The sequence below is a fragment of the Ahaetulla prasina genome, chromosome 2, assembly GCF_028640845.1.
Source record: "Ahaetulla prasina isolate Xishuangbanna chromosome 2, ASM2864084v1, whole genome shotgun sequence".
Classification (NCBI taxonomy): Eukaryota; Metazoa; Chordata; class Lepidosauria; order Squamata; family Colubridae; genus Ahaetulla; species Ahaetulla prasina.
In genome coordinates, this window is record NC_080540.1 from 65,555,760 (window position 1) to 65,575,663 (window position 19,904).

At 38.5% G+C, this 19,904-nt stretch overlaps 1 protein-coding gene across 1 annotated transcript in view; it reads left to right on the plus strand.

Moving 5' to 3' along the window:
* Positions 1 to 1,237: 1,237 nt before the first annotated feature.
* DCP1A (decapping mRNA 1A) overlaps positions 1,238 to 19,904 on the plus strand; it is a 36,237-nt gene continuing 17,570 nt past the window's right edge. Inside the window, exons 1-5 of the mRNA XM_058169349.1 lie at positions 1,238 to 1,411; positions 6,355 to 6,395; positions 6,845 to 6,972; positions 11,659 to 11,725; positions 17,924 to 18,047. Of these exons, the coding sequence (XP_058025332.1) occupies positions 1,277 to 1,411; positions 6,355 to 6,395; positions 6,845 to 6,972; positions 11,659 to 11,725; positions 17,924 to 18,047 (495 nt within the window). The 5' untranslated portion in view covers positions 1,238 to 1,276. The remainder of the gene's footprint in view (positions 1,412 to 6,354; positions 6,396 to 6,844; positions 6,973 to 11,658; positions 11,726 to 17,923; positions 18,048 to 19,904) is intronic.

Consider the following 19,904-nt stretch of genomic DNA (forward strand, 5'->3'; position numbering starts at 1 on the left):
AATTAAAAGTTGAATTAGTTAAATTAATATTAAAAGTCGAATTAAAAATCTACTTTTGAAGATAACATGGCAGTATCTTTAACTGTAGCATCAGATGTCTATGGAGATTCTCAGTCATCCAGGTCAGGGGTCTCCAACTTGGCAACTTTAAAACTTCGGACTTCAACTGAGGAATTCTGGGACTTGGAGTCCACAAGTCTTAAAGTTGCCAAGGTTAGAGACCCCTGATCCAAGTCATGGCTGTCCCACTGTTGGAAGAAATATCCATCTGGGTTCAGTTCCAAGTGGGGACAAAGACACTGGAAACATGGAGGTTGCTTGGAAAATGGTTTAATGGTGGCCAGGATCACATGGCTTGAGTTCCTGAACAGAAAAGGGAAGGGATCCTGTGCGCTCCCTGGCTTTATGCTTTTTCTGAGCTTTGAACTTTCTGGGGCACAGGAAGAGTACCCTGATTGGTTGTCAGACTGCCAGGGGGTGGGGGTCTTAGCTAGCCTTGCTGGTTGATGTCATCTTCCCAGGTGTCATGTAGTGAGTTTCAGTTGCTAGATGGGTCCTATTTTATGTTGCAGATGATGGCCCATTGACAAAGGTGGGGAGAATGAGGTTCTACTCTGACCCATTGACAAAGGTGGGGGGAGTCAGGAAGCTGCTTTCTCTTTAAAACATGTTTCTCCATTTCTCATCCAGGGAAATATAATATTCTGCCTTTTTAAATATTTTCTAAAATATTTCATTCTTCTAGGAGGGGGGTGAGTGCTAACTTCCTACACCACAAAGCTGCTTTTTTTCCCAAGAGGCAACTGAACTTTGTTTTTCTTTGAAGACTTTCGCTTCTCTTCCAAGAATAAAATAAAAAATAAAATAAAATAAAATAATAAAATAAAATAATAAAATAATAAAATAAAATAAAATAAAATAAAATAAAATAAAATAAATAAATAAATAAGTTCAGAACACGTTCTGGTTTATAAACTAGCCAGTAACAAGTAAACAGTCTTCCAAACTGTTCAATTCGAATTTGTTGCGGAGAAAAGATCGCGAACGAAAAAACGAGGAGAAACAAAAAACACGGCGACGACTTCTCCGACGCCCCAAGCCCCACCCCACCCCATCCCCAAGGACGGAACGGAAAGTCCGGGGTACAAATTCCCGCCCGGCGGAGGAGGAAGGTTGCACGCAGAGCGGAATATCACTGCGTTCCCCGCGGTTTCCGCTCCCCTGTTCTTTTTCTCTTCCTTCCTTTCTCCGCTGTTGCCGAGATCCCGGATCCAAGATGGAGTCTCTGAATAAAGCGGGGCAAGAGATGAGCCTGGCGGCCTTAAAGCAGCACGATCCTTACATCACCAGCATCGCCGACGTGACCGGCCAGGTGGCCCTTTATCGCTTCAGTCCAAAGGCCAACGAATGGGTGAGTGGCCTCCAGGCCGAGCGGGGCGGAGGGTCTCGAGGAATGCGTGGCTTCCGACACCGCTTCCCACGGCGCGCCTTAGCGGTTGGTGGGGCGCCTCCGCTTTCTTGCCCTCCCTCGACGGAGCGAGCCTCTTGCTGGGTTGGTGGCAGGAAAGGAGGGCGACTCTTCGTAGCCCCGTCCCTCTGCGGCACGGAGCCTCTCCTGGAGAGGAGAGCTCCGAAACACACCCACTTTCTCGAGGCAACTGGTCGCCGTTTGTCGTTCCGCCCCTTCCTCGCAATACGGTGGGCTCAGCACTCGAGTAATTCGGGGTCCTGCGTAACAGCCACCGCTGCCTTTCAGGTACTCCACGGTTTAAAATGAGGTTCAAGCTGAGCTGCAAGCTGAGCAGCAACTAACAGCAATCACCTCAGAAGTGGTGGTTATGTAGTTGGCCTGTTTCTCAGGTAAACGAAATGGCCGCTCCTGGACTCTCGACTTGTAGTCAGTCGTCCAGGTCATGGTTGACCCCAAAGGTGCTGGTTTTTCTTCTTCTTCTTCCAAGAGGGAACTGGACTTTCTGGTTTTTCTTTGAAGACGTTTCGCTTCTCATCCAAGGAGAAGCTTCTTCAGCTCTGACTGAACGATGGGGAATGGAAGTATTCTACCATCCAGGCAGAGCTGAAGAAGCTTCTCCTTGGATGAGAAGCGAAACGTCTTCAAAGAAAAACCAGAAAGTCCAGTTGCCTCTTGGAAGGGGGAAAAAAAAAGCACCTTTGGGTGCTTTTGACCTATGGATTATTCAACCTTTACATTATTCAGTATGGATGCCAAATATGAAAATCTTTCAGAATTTAAGAACAGCTCTGCGCAATACTGTGGCTAAAAATGTTGTATTGTGATATGTACTCCGTCTGCTTATGGCATACAGAAACGTTAAAAATATCTCAAATGTAAAATGAGTCTCGGCAATTTACTGTATTTTGTGGTGGTGGGCTTTTTTAAAAAATTTTCTTTCCTTCCCTGTCCTAGCAGGAATCATATTCTTGCATTAAAAATTGCATTAGTTCTTGCAGGTATGTAATTGTAATATGTTGGTAAATGCCATATTCAAACATGAAATAAAATATTTAATCTTTGATGGGCATGAAAACTGGATGTGGCATTAAACCTTATGTACACTATTCCATTCATAAATCCTAACTAGCCTAACTTTAGGACTTTTCCCTCAGATAGTTGAGGATATTTTGAATTAGTAGTAGTAAAGCTGTAGAACAGGGGTCCCCAACCTTTCGGACCTCAGGGACCACAAACTTCATAATTTTAAATCCCGTGGACCACTAATACGATCCATATTAGTTAATGACCAGGCTGGGTGAGTGTGGTTAGGTGATCATGTGACTGGGTGGGCGTGGCCAACTTGATGTCACTCATGTCGAGGGGCACCTCACCGGCCTCTACTCGCCCCTCCCCTCCTAGCCACTCCTCCCCTGCCTGCCCGAGCTCCTTAGGGCCCCAACAGGAAGCAGTTATTGGAGCTAAGCAGCCACCATGAGAAAGAGTTGGCAAAACAGCTCAGTTCAAATTGGATCTCACCGAGGAGGCGGCTCAGCAGAAGTACTTCACTGAGGACCACTAGCATAGGCTTTCCAAGCAGAGGGAAGACCTGCGGAAGTACAAGGCCAGGTACTGGCACCTGGAGGCTCAGCGGGCTGAGATAATCAGCCAGTTCCAGACCATGATGCAGTCCCATTGAAATAAGGTCCTCCGGCTCTTCGCCCAAAGCCTCACACCAGGAGGCTGAAGTAGACCCCAACCCATACAAAAAGACCCTGAAGGGAGAGACAAGTGTTCATTGAACGTATCCATCCCAGGGGCCATAGTTTGAGGACCCCTGATTTAGTGCAATATAAAAAATGCAAATAATTTTTCTGCAGACCACAAAAATTTTCTTGCAGACATGAGTCTGCAAGTTGGTGACCGCTGCTGTAGAGGGTGTAGGAAATTGCTTTGAAGGACAAGAGGAAGAGCCTCTGTCTACTAAGACAAGTGGGGATTGAGCCCTTTCCAAGAAACTAATCTGAGTAAACATCCTAGATTTTTCTAGAATCCTTCCTAGATTACACAAAGATAAAGTTAGGAAGCTGGAGGAAACATATCGAGATTTGCAAGATTCTGTTACTTTACAATAAAAATAGTCCTGACCTATATGGTATAGGTTTCTTAATTTGGTGTACTTGATATTGCTCTATATAGGATGAAAAGTTGATAAACCCCTCTCAGAAAGCTGGGATCTACACCTCCTAACTACTCTCCCTAATTTAGTACAGTAGTTTGGTAATACTGTTGCCACCACCTATTTTTCAGGGAAGCATTTCACCTACTGTTCTCTCTCTAATGGTGTTTTGTGGTGTTCCTACAATTTGATTTTGTTTTGTGGCAAATTAAATGGGGCAGGGAATGAAATAAATTATATAGTGCCCCATAGTATTGAGATACATAGCTGGGGAAACCACTTCCTTCCCCATTCCTTTGTAGGACGATGAACCAATCTCTTATGAGGTAAATAAAAATGAAATAATATTTAATTTAAAAAGGAAGAAACAGAGGTAATATAAGTCTTTTTAAAAACTTTAAATATATTTATGTGGAAAAGAGTATAATATAGAGCAGGATTGTCAAACTCATGTTGTCATGGCATCATGTGACATATTGGGACTTTTCCCCCTTTGCTAAACCGGGCGTGGCCAGCATGTGATGTATCCAAGCCGTGAGTTTGACAGCTGTGATATAGAGCTTTCCAATTACAAATAATTTAGAAGATATAATGTAGGGGGGAAAAATCAGGTGCATCTGACACACCAAAAGATGATACTGTTTTGTCCCTAATTTGAATAATTTCTATTCTAAAGAAATACTCAATGACATACAGCAAACAGTCATTGAGTTTGCATAGAGAAACTAAACACTAGAGAAAGAAATTAAACTTAAATAACATATGCTGAAAAAGGAATGCATTGAGCTCAAATATAGCACATGCTGAAAAAATAATACAGGTAGTCTTCAACTTATGACCACAATTGAGACCAAAATTTTTGTTGCTGAGACATTTGTTAAGTGAATTTTGTTCCATTTTATGACCTTTCCTGCCACAGTTGTTAAATGAATCACTGCAGTTGTTAAATTAGTGACACGTTTGTTAAAGGAATCTGGCTTCCCCATTGGCTTTGCTTGTCAGACATTCGCAAAAGGTGATCACGTGACACTGGGACACTGCAACCATCATAAATATGAGCCAGTTGCCAAGCATCTGAATTTTCATCACATGACCATGGGGATGCTGCAACAGTTTTAAGAGTGAAAAATGTCATAACTCACTTTTTCGGTGCTGTTGTAACTTTGAACTGTTGCTAAATGAACTATTGTAAATTGAGGACTACCTGTACATTGAATTTAAATAGCGAATATAAATAAATTAAATTTAGTGTAATTCTTAGCTAACCTTTTCTTATTCCTCTAGAGTAGTGTTCCTTAAAATGTAGTTTCAGGATTCCTAAGGGGTTTCCCAAGACACTCTCAGGAGTCGTCAAAAATAAAATTATTTGCCAAAATTATTGAAAAGTAATATATTAAAATCTCATCATTGATAGTGTTGTAAATCAATTGGGAGTAGTTTGTTTGGCAAACTTAAATGTTGAGGTTTAATTGTTTCCTTCTCTGTACTGCTACTCTGAACAAATTATATTTACATGGAAATAATGTCAATATATAAATATGATTTTATTTTTAAAAAGAAATGTTTGTCTTCATTTTGTTGTCTGAATAGAACTATTTTATTTATCAAATCTGTATGCAGTCTAGTTCCCAATTATTTTAAATTATGCCATTAGAATCTCTGTGTTAAGTTTATCAAGACTGCCTTGTTTGAACAAGAATTGCCTCATTAAAACCAATCTGGGACTAAAGGTTATTTGGAGGATTATCAACTGAGATGTTTTTGTACTGCAACTTCGTGATGTTGGAAATCAAGAACTTTTACTGTAATATTTTTTTGTTCTGGATTCTTAGAGATTCTTGTTCTTCAATTTTCCTGCTGACTAATTTCAATTTGAATGTGTCTAGCAAACTTCGGTCTCAGAAGAGCTAAGCAAGAAGAGATCTGTTTAGTACTTAAATGGGAGACAACTAGGACATATAGGTTAGAATGTACAAACAATAAAATATTGTTGATGGTCTGTTCGTTCTACACCTACATTTTTCAGACCCTTGACTTCTTAATTTTTGTATCTTCACCATTTCTACCTATACACTTCGTCCCTGAAGTGAATAAAATTTGAGCAATATAGTGTGGTCACTCACATGAACTGAAGTCTTGATGTTGAAGGCATATATTCTTTTTCATGTGTCAGATTTTAGTATGAAAATGCAATGCTCTGCGATACAACATTGTGTGAGAGAAACGTCTTTAAATTTGTAATCCATCAGTGTTAGCATTTTATGGTGACTTTACCTGGAAAAAAGCAAAAATGTCTTACAAATTTAACTTTGCTGTTGGTGCTATGATTAATATTAAAAATTAACTCACTTTCTTTTATTAATATGCTTGAAGAAGTTGCTAGACCAATAAATGATGTAGTTTTATTTTTTAAAGTCTTACTATTACAAAATCTATGACTATATCATTAATTTGAAGACTGTAAATTATAAACTTTTTAATGATATATTTCCAAGTCTACTATTATGCAGTCAATATTTTTGAAATTATTTCTAGTGAAGGTATTAATGAATTGTTATTAGTGTGAATCTGGACTTAGGTATAACAGTTCTATCCTCTGCTATTGAATTAAATCAATCCCATTCATTATGTCATAGTTATAATTTCTTATTTAATGAAACTTAGGAATGCATCAAATGACCTTCTGCTTGAATTAATTTGTTGTTATTGTTTCTCTTTGTTATAGGAGAAGACTGACATAGAAGGTACCTTATTTGTATATAAAAGGTAATGAAATAACTTTCAGGAATAATTGGATTAACAGTATAGTAGAACAGTCTGTGACATTTGTCTCTTGCTGATATAATATTGTATTTACTAGGGCAATTAAACAATATTGCATTATTCTTAGTCAGTGCTATGGTTTGTATAATGTGTTGAAATGAACCCAGAGATGCTGTGTCTCTGAATGGTGGTTCTGTTTTGCAATAGGCACTTTTAAAATTTGGTATAGAATCTTTGAAACTGTGCTTCTGTTTGCACAAAGCACTCCATAGTCTCTTGCAGAAAATCTCAAGGATTGTGCTAATGCAGAGATTGCTAATTATCTGGCTCTCTGTCTTTTCTTCATTTTTCAACTTACTCTTCAATGGCACTTTGAGAATGCTGCTGCTATCAAGCTTTCTTTTGCTTTTGCAGATCAGTTTATCCATAGTTTGTTTCCCTTGAAATAATAGGTCTGCTTCACCTTACCATGGTTTTACAATTGTAAATCGATTGAACATGCACAACTTGGTTGAGCCCGTAAACAAAGACTTGGAGTTTCAACTTCATGAACCTTTTCTTCTTTATAGAAATGCCAACTGTAAGTATGCCCTTGACTATATTATTTAGGAAATACCATTTGTAGAAGTGTAGAAAATTTCTCCTATTTTAGGTGCAGTAAAATCTCAGTTTAGCACTCTTTATTTAAAGGATTTTGGATTTAGTTGCACAAAGTTTGACTTCACAAATGCCACCAAGTATGAAATCTGCCCAAACAATTGATGTAATCTATGTAATTACAGTTACTGTAATGCAAATTTATGCAAATGACATTAGTGTTTAACATTTATATTTATTAAACGCCTTTCTTTCAAAAGGTATGTTGAATCAGGATTTTAGTGTTTATGTATGACATGATCTTGGAGAGCGACTGTCCCAGTTGGGAGGAGGACTCAAGCGGGAATTAGTCTGAACTCATTACTAGTCTAACACAAGAGGGCAAGGTCCAGTTCCCCTCCCCCCCCAATGCTTTTGAGCCTTATCTAGTCTTTCCCAAGCAAAAACTGCCAGTCTGGGGAGATTCCTGTGAAATAGGCCTTGAACAATAAAGTAGCTAATTTGAAGTTACATTTGCAGGTCTGGTTTTTCATGCCTGACATACAATGAGGACAAGTTAACATTCAATTTGGGTTGAACGGATGCAATTAGCTGATACAAAGAAAAATTAAAGAACTTTGAAAGTGTTATAATGGGAAAGCCTTTACTCTGGCTCAGTGTCATTTCCTTCCCTCAGCTGCCCTTGAAGGCCAACAGGAAAATTCCCTACCCAGAGAGAGAATGCCTCTGTGACTGGATATATAGAAACAACAGAGTATGTACTTCAATGCCTGTACGGTAGTTGTATGCAGTTTTATTACTGCACAAATATCCAGGGTGCACAAGACAATTATACACCTCCCTGCTGCTTGCAGATACTAACCCTGCTACAACATATAATATTGCCAGGTTCTGCACAGCAGTGTTTAAAATCTGTCAGAAGATGACCTGTGCCATAAACTAATCTTAATGAGCAGTTAATTCATTATTCAAGTGTGTTTTTGTGTGACAGATTTAATTTGCCATAGGCTAACTTTTATGTTCCCTTTCTTACATCTAGTTAATGTTTCTATCCCTCCTTTTAGATTTTTTTTACCCTTGATTTTTAGAGTTTTTAAATATTTTAACTTTTTAAAAATTAGACTTGGATGTATTTTATACTTTTATATTTTTTAGTGTTTTTTAAATTACCAATTGTTTGTATCCCTTTATGCTAATCTATGACTGTAATAAGGATTTGATTTGAAAGTATTGTTATGCAGCAGGTAAATAGCACATACCTCATATATGGTAGTACCTCTTTTAGTAACACACTGAGGGAGTACATCAACCTTGTGAACTCGCAATTTTCTTCTTTCCACTACATATTCAAACTTTCCGCTACTGTGATGTGTGTGTGTGTATTTGGGTAGATACATACTTACTCTTGAGAGTAGGCAACAGAATTTCATTTTTAATGTAGGCCAGTGTGCTCACAGTAAAAAAAAATGACAATAACATTATCAGGAGATTGGCAATGTTGGTAGGACATCATGTGCTTCATTGCAGAAGACGAATGAATTGGTAGCTATCTTAAGCATTTTCAGCCAAGATAAGGAGTGGGACTGTTTTGCTATTTCTGTGGACAGAAACAACGAAATTGCATTAGGGTTTTTATAATGGAGTTTAAATTGAGAGCAGCCAAATATGTATAGTCGTGTGATGCACTGAGCTAATGTGTCAGCAGCCGTCACTGCAATCTATTGCAAAGTATTTATCTCTTTTCTTTGATAGCTTTGTTTAGGACAAACCCATTAGCTCTTGGTTTTGATATCCACTTTAGACACACTGTGTGTTTTATTTCATCATGCTTATAACTCTAATTAATTATTCTTCATACTGAAATGCTTGAAATGGCATCTAAAGAACTTAGGGTTCCATATTCTGATACATTTGCCTTCCAGTACAGTACATTTATTTCTGCTTTGTAAAAAAATATTAGTAAGGGAGCGAAAATATTATGGTTCTGGTGGCCAAAATCAGACCAAAGGGTTTTTCTTTATTGTCTGCTCATGCCATTGGTCAGCAAAATCCTACTAAAATTCACAGGGATTCTAAAAGTTCTAGATTATTCTATGTTCAGCTTCTGATTGAAGTTGGATTAGTCAAACCAGATAGTTCTAGTTTTCTTAGAGTAGAGCCAAATGAGCTCTTCTATTAAGTGTTCTTGAATAGATGGCTTCACATATTGAAGTTGCATCTCTTCCAAGTGGTGGATTTACCAACACATTTTCATCTTTGTAGACCAGCAGTCACCATCTGGTGGTCCATGGACTACTGGTGATCCATGAGAAAATTTTGGTGGTCCGCACAAAAATTATTTGCATTTTTTATATTGCACTAAATCAGGAGTCATCAAACTACGGACATTGGGCCAGATAAGTGAAATGAATGGTTGTGTTGCTGCAGAGTCTGCCCCTTTGGGGTCTTTTTGTGTGGGTCAGAGGGGGGCAGAAATTCCGACTTGAGGTTTGCTTCAGCCTCCTGGTCTGGGACTTTGGGCGAAGGCTAGAAGGAAGTGCCTCTGGTGGCAAATAGCCTGGAACTGACTGACCATCTCAGACAGCTGAGCCTCCAGGCGCTGGTACCTGGCCTTGCACTCTCGCAGGTCTTCCCTCTGCTTGGAAAGCCTATGCTAGTAGTCCTCAGTGAAGTGGACTGACTGATTTTTTAAATTCCAAATTTTAAAGTTTTAATCCTTTGTAATTTTATATGGGGTATTTTAGGTTAGGTCAATCTGACGGTTTTAATTCGGCCACTATTGAATAGGTATTTTAAATTGATATTTTAATTTTGTATACTTGCTGTTTTTATTTTTGGCTGTACACCGCCCTGAGTCCTTCGGGAGAAGGGCGGTATAAAAATTTAAATAAATAAATAAATAAGTACTTCTGCTGAGCCTCCTCCTCGGTGAGATCCAATTTGAACTGAGCTGTTTTGCCAACTCTTTCTCATGGTGGCTGCTTAGTTCCAGCAATTGCTTCCTGTTAGGGCCCAAGAAGCCCGAGTGGGGAGGCGAGGAGTGGCTGGCAGGGGAGGGGCAAGTAAAGGCCGGCAAGGTGCCCCTTGACGTGAGTGACATCGAGTTGGCCACACCCACCCAGCTGGTCATCAGACAGATCAAATTGGTGGTCCGCAGGATTTAAAATTATGAATTTAGTAGTCCCTGAGGTCCGATAGGTTGGTGACTCTGTTGTAGACCATTATTTCTACAGTCCTAGAAAGAGATAGTCTAAGGTGTTAGTTGTTGCACTTGGATATGTATTGCTTTTTCACATCACAGGAATTACAAGACATCAGATTAAGCATTATCTCCCAAATGATCTGAATTAGCCCCAAACTGGCTCGCAGAAAAAGATAGCCAATGGATAAATTAAAAGTAATCCCTAGCACACTGCCATGAAGAAACATTGTCTCAAGAATCTCACAGAATAAGATCCAAAAATCCTAATTTAGCTAACATGTCCAAATGCATAAGAAAGACAACTTTCTGCACCCTAATGGGTTACAGGATTTTCAAAGAACTCTCAGGATCTTAAGCAGATCCTATATTGACTTCATATATTGCATGGCAATCCCCACTTCTGAGCCACTGCACTAAGGAAGGCTTTCTGGGATGCAGGGGAAAACTAGCTGTAGGAACCCTGATCAATACCATAATATTGCTGTCCCAAAGCCCAGACAACCAGACTATTAAATAATATATAGTTTATAGAAATTTTCTCCTCTAAAAAAATGTTTGAAACTAGGGTTATGACCCAGAAATTGCAGTGTGATAATTATATATATTTGGTGAACTTTATTTTATTTATTAAATAAACTTTATTTATTTATTTTATTTATTAAATACAATATTTATTAAATATTGTATTTATTTATACTTCAGGTTTTTTAAAAATATATTTGGCTTGGCCCCCATATTTTTATGCCTCTCTGGTTTGCATCTGAATCACCTGTCCTTCCCAAGTGATGTTTTTTCTTCTTGCCCTTTGTTTCATTCAACCTTTTTCTTCAGTCCCTACATTTTTTTAGCCATCTTCATTTACCAGTTATGCTTCAAATTTTTCCTCTTTTTATTGTTTGACAATAGGTAGAATGAATTACTGTTTTTAAATTTTGGGAAAACTACTCTTTTGAGTTCATGATATTAATCATGTTTGAGAGTTCATTTTTTTGGTACTATGCAGAGGTGGGTTGCAGCAGGTTCTGACCAGTTCTGGAGAACAGGTAGCGGAAATTTTGAGTAGTTCGGAGAACCGGTAGTAAAAATTCTGACTGGCCCCACCCCCTGCAATGCCCACCAAGCCACGCCCACCAAGCCATGGCTGAAAAAAATGCTTTTAAAAGTAAAAAAAAAGCCTCTGATGATCGTGCAGCTCAGCTGGGATCATCAGAACCTTTTAATAGCATTTTTTCTACAACCTCTTCAACAGAAAAGGTTGTAAAAATGCTTTTAAAGGGTTCTAGTGATCAGGCAACTCAGCTGGTTTTAACATTGAAAACTACATAGTAGTAGTACTTAGTTTTGCATAATGATTTTAAGTAAATTGCAATCTATTCATTCTGCTTCTGCTTTACATTTTTATTTATATATCCTCTGTAATAGTTTATTTCTTTAAAAAAATAACCACTTCTTTAAAATATCTTCCAGTGTTAATTTACAGTATCTGGTTTTATGATAAGAATGACTGTCATCGAATAGCAAAACTCATGTCTAAGTAAGTACCTAATTTTTTAATATATAAATTGAAAGAATGACTAAGCATGCTTAGGTTATTTTTAGCTTTATAGCTTCTCAGTGCAAAATTGATTTTTGTGTGATTTTTTTTTCTTCTCGCCTATCTTCTAAAGGGGCATTATGACTTAATATAATACATTATGACAAAAATACATTGTGACTTAAAGTTTGGGACAAATATTCAAATCGTAATTCTGTATCTCACATTTGGAATTAAGATATGGTTTTAATTAAGGTATGGAATTAAGGTATGGAGATAACTTGAAATCATAATGACTGGTAGCACTGATTGTTTATATTGATTTTTTAATCTTAATATAATTGTATTGTAACACTCTCTGGAAATGGAGTGGTATATAAATTATAACTTCAAACATCTTGATCTTAAAAATGCCAGATACAAAGATGCACTTTCCTACATTGTCACACAAGGCTTTGAATTCTCAGGAAACATTCAGACATTCAACATATAAAAGTTTATGTGATTTTTTTTTTAAAAAATAACCTAAGTATTTCTTAAGGAATACATACTTCTTTTCAATCAAAAAGCATTTAAAGAACTGTCCATGAAGGTTCTCACTCACCCAGGTCATGGTTGCTCTAAAGGTGTTTTTATTTTAAAGGCAATTCGACTTTCTGATATTTCTTTAAGACATTTCACTTCTCATTCAAAAAGCTTCTTCCGTTCCAACTATCTGGTGGGGTAAAGAAGGGATTTATACTCTCTGCAGTCAGCCAGTCATTAACATTCTGAGGGTGGTTGGAACAACCTAGAGGCTAATCTGTGTCCTCACGGTCACTTGAATCAGAATGCAAACAAGGGCAGAGCCCTGTTGGGACTGGGCTGCATTGTAAATGATGATACTGTAGAGTGGTGCCAAGATGAGATGAATGGTGTGGTGCCATATCCCTTCTCTCTGATGAGAGAGAACTGTTCAGCTTTAGCCTAAATAAATTTAAACAAATGTGCCTTCCATTTTTCCTCCTTTTAACAACTTTTACAGTAAGTGATAGTAAAATAGTGATTTGATCTGTGTGTACCTGTGTGTATTCATCTCTGACCCGGCGTAGATCTCAATTGGCTCCCTGGTTTTCCGAGGAGCTGAGAGAGATGAAACGCCGGAGAAGACGCCTAGAGAGCTCTTGGAGGTCCAGCCGTTCCGAAGCTGATCGGACACTAGTGAGGTCTTTTACTAAGACCTACCTAGTGGCATTGAGGGAGGCGAAACATTTTTACGTTTCCACCCTCATTGCATCGGCAGATAACCGCCCGGCCGCCTTGTTTCGGGTGACCCATTCCCTCCTTCATCAGGAGGGACGGGATGACCCTTTACAAGGACGAGCTGAGGAGTTTAACGGTTATCTATACGATGAAATCGTTCAGCTTCGGGATAGTTTGGACCAAGATTGTGATGATCCGACCGAGATGACTGAGACACGTCTTGTTGAGGTTATTTGGGATGAGTTTGATTCTGTGGTTCCCGAGGACGTGGACAGGTTGCTGGGGAGGTTACATGCAACTACATGTTTACTGGACCCGTGTCCTTCCTGGCTAGTGCTGGCTGCTCAGGAAGTGACACGAGGCTGGCTCCAGGGGATTATAAATGCTTCTTTGGTGGAAGGGGTTTTCCCCGCCGCCTTGAAAGAGGCGGTGGTGAGACCTCTCCTTAAGAAGCCTTCCCTGGACCCAGCTATTTTGGGGAATTACCGTCCAGTCTCCAACCTTCGCTTTGTGGCGAAGGTTGTAGAGAGTGTGGTTGCATGGCAGCTTCCCCGGCACCTGGATGAAGCTGTCTATCTAGACCCGTTCCAGTCCGGCTTCCGACCCGGTTATAGCACGGAGACAGCTTTGGTCGCGTTGGTGGATGACCTCTGGAGGGCCAGGGACAGGGGTTGCTCCTCTGCCCTGGTCCTATTAGATCTCTCAGCGGCTTTTGATACCATCGACCATGGTATCCTGCTGCGCCGTTTGGAGGGATTGGGAGTGGGAGGCACCGTTTATCGGTGGTTCTCCTATCTCTCTGACCGGTCGCAGACGGTGTTGACAGGGGGGCAGAGGTCGTCCGCGAGGCGCCTCACTTGTGGGGTGCCTCAGGGGTCGATTCTCTCGCCTACCCTGTTCAACATATATATGAAGCCGCTGGGCGAGGTCATCAGTGGTTTCGGGGTGAGTTATCATCTGTACGCTGATGATACTCAGCTGTACTTTTCCACCCCGGACCACCCCAACGAAGCGGTCGAAGTGCTGTCCCGGTGCTTGGAAGCCGTACGGGTCTGGATGGGGAGAAACAGACTCAGGCTCAATCCCTCCAAGACGGAGTGGCTATGGATGCCGGCACCCCGGTACAGTCAGCTGCAGCCAGTTCCTTGACCTTCCTTGACCGGGATGCCTTATGCACAGTCACTCACGCTCTGGTCACGTCTCGGTTGGATTACTGCAATGCTCTCTACATGGGGCTGCCCTTGAGGTGTACCCGGAGGCTACAGTTAGTCCAGAATGTGGCTGCGCGAATCCAGAATGCGGCTCCCATGTAACATCACTGCTGCGTAGTCTGCACTGGCTTCCTGTGGTCTTTCGGGTGCGCTTCAAGATTCTGGTTACCATCTTTAAAGCGCTCCATGGCTTAGGACCCGGGTACTTACGAGACCGCCTGCTGTTACCCTATGCCTCCCACCGACCCATACGCTCTCACAGAGAAGGTCTCCTCAGGGTGCCGTCCGCCAAACAGTGTCGGCTGGCGGCCCCCAGGAGTAGGGCCTTCTCTGTTGGAGCATCGACGCTCTGGAATGAACTTCCCCCTGGCCTACGTCAAGTGCCTGATCTTCGGACCTTCCGTCGTGAGCTAAAAACATATTTATTTATTCAAGCGGGACTGGCATAGTGGTTTTAATAGTTTAATTTTAAACTGGGGTTTTTATTGGGTTTTTTTAAATCTTTTATAATTTTAAATTTAACTTTTAATTATCAGCCTTTTGTAATTTGCTAGGTTTTAATTGTTGGTTTTAATTGTATATGTATTGTGTTTTTATCTTTGGCTGTACACCGCCCTGAGTCCTTCGGGAGAAGGGCGGTATAAAAATTTAATAAATAATAAATAATAATAATAATACCTAATCAAGCATTGCTAAGTTGTTATTAGATTTAATATAGAAGCTCATTCCAGTTAACATTTTCCTTGCTTGTAATGTAAATAATTTAAGCTTTTAGTTATATATGTCTGTGTATCTGATCACTATTTCTAACTCGCTCACTATGCTGTCTGCTGTTGTATTTTAGATTTATCTGTTATATCCAAGATGGAGTTGCCCTTTTTCAGAATAACCTCAAATATTTTATCAAGCTATCTATCACAATCTATTTTTATAAAGACACTATGAACTGAACCCAGCATATGCCATTTATGTCCCATTGCAATCCAAAATGATTCTCAGTGGGTTATAAGGTCATTTTGTATTTATTACATTAAACAGTTCATCATTTTAATGTCTGCTCAGTTTAATAAGATCATTTAAAAGGTTTTGCTGCCTTTTGTATTTTTATCATTCTAAATAGCTTAGTGTTATGTTCCTCACCAAATCCAAATATTTATTAAGAACCTAAAACCCAGTATAAATCCATATGTGCTTTCTTCCATTTTGAGAACTGTCAATTTATTCCTACACTGTTCTTTAACTAGAAAAGAACATACCTGTAAGTTTTTGGTGAAGGAATTTGCCAAAGCCTTTTGAAAACAAGTCACCTGATTGGAGTCATTACTATGTTTGTTTTCAGAGATGTCTAAAAGGTTAGTGAGGTTGGACTTTTTACAGAAGCCATATCGATTTTTTTCCCAGAAGGGTTTGTCTTTCGCTATGTCAATTTAACTCCTTTCTACCAAGGATCCTGAATTGCCCTGCAGTTGATTATGTTCCATCAAGTCAATATCAATTCTTAGGGTCTACATAAAGCAGTAAATTAAGGATCTTTCTGTGGTCTTATCTGTAATTTAAGAAATGTTTCTTTCTGAATATAACTTTTAACTTTTTCTTAATACCGTATTTTTCGGAGTATAAGACGCACCTTAGTTTTTGGGGAGGAAAATAAGAAAAAAGCTGATTGGCTGGTGGATTGGCCTCCTGGAATACCCCCAATCAGCTGTTCCCAGAGGTAAAAAAAAAACACCTCTGAAGCTCCGTTTGGGGCTTTTTTTCTATTGCTCCATTTGGAGCTTTTTTCCTAAAGCTCCGTTTGGAGCATCTTTTCTGAAGCTCTGCTTGGGGCTTTTTTTCTGAAGCTCCATTTGGAGTATAAGACACACCCAGATTTTCACCCTCTTTTTTGGGGGTAAAAGGTACGTCTTATATTCCAAAAAATACAGTAACTTCATTTATTCTTGTTAGCAATGCTGGTGACATTTTGGGTAGCATGTTACCTTTGCACTGTATATTGTACCTGAGTTTTTATTTTAGCTTTACAATGGAGAAAGTTAATACATTTGGTTTTCTCTTTTGGATTGTTTTCCACAAGACCTTTCTTGGAAGTTTTTCCTTTTGAAATTGAATATGAGAGTAACATAACAACCCTACTAGTAATGGGTAGATTTGGTGTGAGGAATTGATTCACATATGATTCCCTTGACTTTAATTCAAACTCTTAATCATACTTTTAGTGTTGGGGATACTGTACTAATCTGACGATATATACCTGCAGTATTGTAGTGGCATACGAATCTAATAATAAAGTGTATTTATGTAATGACCTAATCCAAATTAAATGTATTTTAAATTTGGTATAAATTAGAAGCTTTATGCAGCTTAAGGTCAGTTTGCATTCCCTGATGCAGTTTAGCAGCTATATTGCAAAATACATTAAATAATCCACATTATAGCTAATGTAGGCTTACGTTTCAGAAGATGGATGTATTCAGATTTTGTTTTATACTAGAGATAGCCAGTGTAGATTTTACAAACTTAGTATTGCCACATTTAGTGTTATTTTTACTTAAATAATTTCTTTTAAGTATACAGAAACTCGCATACATCCTTAGAAAATGCAGCTTTGGACTTTATTTGCTTTGCCCACTCTCCAAAAAAAGCAAAGATATATTGATATACTGTAATAGAGTTAACCATTGAGATTATAGAAAATATCCTCATAATAACAGTAATAGGCTAGCTCTCTGCCATGGCAGCCATTTTGTGAGAATGCAAAATATTATTAAATTTTTTATTGTTCAATATTATTTTAATATTATTACATATTCTCATCATTCCAAATGCACCCAAAATGATTCATAGCATCCTTACCTGGCTTAGTTTTTAAGACTATAATCTGTACATTTTTTCTTTGCAAAATAGATACCTGCTCCATTACTGTTAGTATGTCATACTAGTTTGATCTATATATCCTGTCTTTCCCACATTTCAGTTTACCTGGGAATCTCACTTCATTTTATCCTCATAGCAACATCTCTATGAAATGGATTGACTTGAGAAAGACTGTTTAGTCCAAATTATCAGCCATGATTGAGGTAGCCTTAAATCTGGGTCTCTACAGTCCTAGTCTGATATCCTAACACCTGCTTTGTCTTAATTTCAAGTTGTTTGAGCCAATTTATTTTAAGTTAGTAGAAAACTGAAGATTAAACATTGTATTTCATTTTATTTTATTCTAAAGCATTGTTTATATTTCTGGGCAAATGTATTGTCACAGAGGTTTATAGATATTTAAAGTAGTTAACAATAATATATTCAGCTAAGTTGTAATGGAGATAGTAAACACAAATTATTTGAAAGTGCTCAATAAAGAAATTGTGAAGAAAACATTCATGAGGTTTTTAATGCAATGTATGAAACAACCAGTTACCTGTTGTTCACTGATTTATGGCCCAGTATTATGAATTAAGGCACTATTAACTTATTCAGCAAACCATAGTCAGAGCAAATGGTTGCTTATTTCAATTTGTAAATCTTTTTATTAAAATAAAACGGGCATATTAAAGATCAGTGTAAGAAGGAATAAATACTGTACACTTTATACTGATTAATCTATGTTGCCTATTACATTTTAATCTTGTTGGTTGTTATTTGCATGTTATGTGTGCTCTTCCTTTCATTAAAATCATGCTTTTCCAAGAAAGGTATATGTTGTTAAAATATATTCTAAATATAAGTAGTCTTTTCTTCTCTTTTGTAATAGGGTGGTACAGGAAGAAACTCAGAGATCGCAGCAACAATTTCAGGATAGAAAACATGTCAGTCGGGTTAATGGTTGCACAGATATCCTAGAGTTGCTTAGTAAAGCAAAGGTTGAATATGAACGGGTAAGAAAATTGTGCATGTTATAATTTTAAGACCAGATTCTGATTTTAGTATTTCATGCATTTAAAAGCAAAATAATTACCCAGAAATATGCTTGAAAGGGTCCTCAAATTATGACCATTCATTTAGTAACTGTTTGAAGTTGCAATGCTATTGAACTACTTAAAATTAGTATTCAAAGTTCCAGTGCTATCCTCGCAGTCATGTGAGTAAAATTTGGTTGCATGGCATGCAGCTTGCACTTACGACCAATTGCAGTGACTTGCAACAACATGGATACCAATTTGTGACCTTCCGTGCCAGCTTCTTCCAAGTAACATCAATGAGAAGTCGGCAAAGAAGGTTGCGCAGATCTACAATTTCCCTCTAATCCCCCCCCCCCACACACACACACCCCAATGCCTTCTTTCATTCTCCTCCCTGCGCACACACAGGCACATACTCCGTGCCTTCTTCCCGAAGCCCCCCTGTGATTGCACACATGTACGCACACCCCCACGCCCTCTTTCAACAGTTGCCCTGCAATTGCACACCCCCAGGCATCATATCCCGGCATTTCTGAGTTCATATCACACTGGGCATCTCCTCCCCTGACTTGGGTGCAGCCTGCTCCACTGCTCCCAGGGCTTTGCCTATTTACCTGTAGCATCCCTGCACTCCTTACCTGGAATTTCCTCAGCTTCCCACTTGATAAGCCAATGCATCTTGGGTTATGATGACAAGTGGAACTGCCTGGGTTATCGCTAAGTAGTGTCCTGTGATGTCATGCTTTCTGACCACATCCCTAGCAAGTGGCAATCCTGGTCTCAATTGGAAGTTCCTGGTCCCTTCTAATTGCTATTATTATTTCATGCTGTGAAAGTTTTGTTTTGTTTACAGATCTCTATATTACGTTGTTTATGGTAAAATTCATATTCAGCAAATGATTTAAATCCTTTTGTAACATCTTGTTCATCTCAATAATAAAAAGCTTTCTACATTTACATCTATATTTCCGTAAGCCTTTTCTAACACTGCACATGTAGCACAGAACTACAACTACTTTGGTTCTAAAAATGCATGACAACTTGCCAATCCAAAAACCCATAGATCAGAAATATCCAATCTATAATCCTAATTCAATGGTCTACTCTCTGTGTTAAACAAGTAGTTTATAAAAATGGAGATGATACAGTACCATCCCATTTGCTGTTAAACTTGACTGCTGTAATTGGTTTTACTTCCTTACATTTGTTACTCACTTTTTTATATTTGGGCTAGCTTCATAAAGTGATTTTAAAAATGAAGGTTTTCTCTATGATTGCCAGTCAATTCAGTTCTTCTGAAATATATGTATTAAATTTGTAGATGATATCAGCCACAAAACTGACTCATTTATTTATTTTAATATTAATATGTTTGCCTAATGTGTGAAAACACATTCGGCACATGCTGGGATAATTTTATAATAGTTTTGCAGTCAGCATGTTTTTTTTGGAAACTTCTTTTTTTAAGTTTAGAGTAGTCTTGTGGTTGAAATTAATTTTTTTATTTAGTTTTACTTTTTGAATATTCGCATAAAAGCTTTCATTAAACACTTGGAAACACAGTGATTTATTTGACACATCATCATAATATAACAACATAATTCATATTTTGTATGAGCATGTTATATGAAGCCAGATAGCACATTTATTCATCATAGCATGCTTCAACAAACCATGTGATGTATGAATTCTGTCAAAGAGTTATGGGCCTCTAACAACACTTAACAATTGGCTAAATAACATCCAGAATCTACAATGGCAGGATTGTTAGTCATCAGGCAAGATTGTTATTAAAAACTCTTGATGACTAACAATCCTGCCATTGTAGATTCT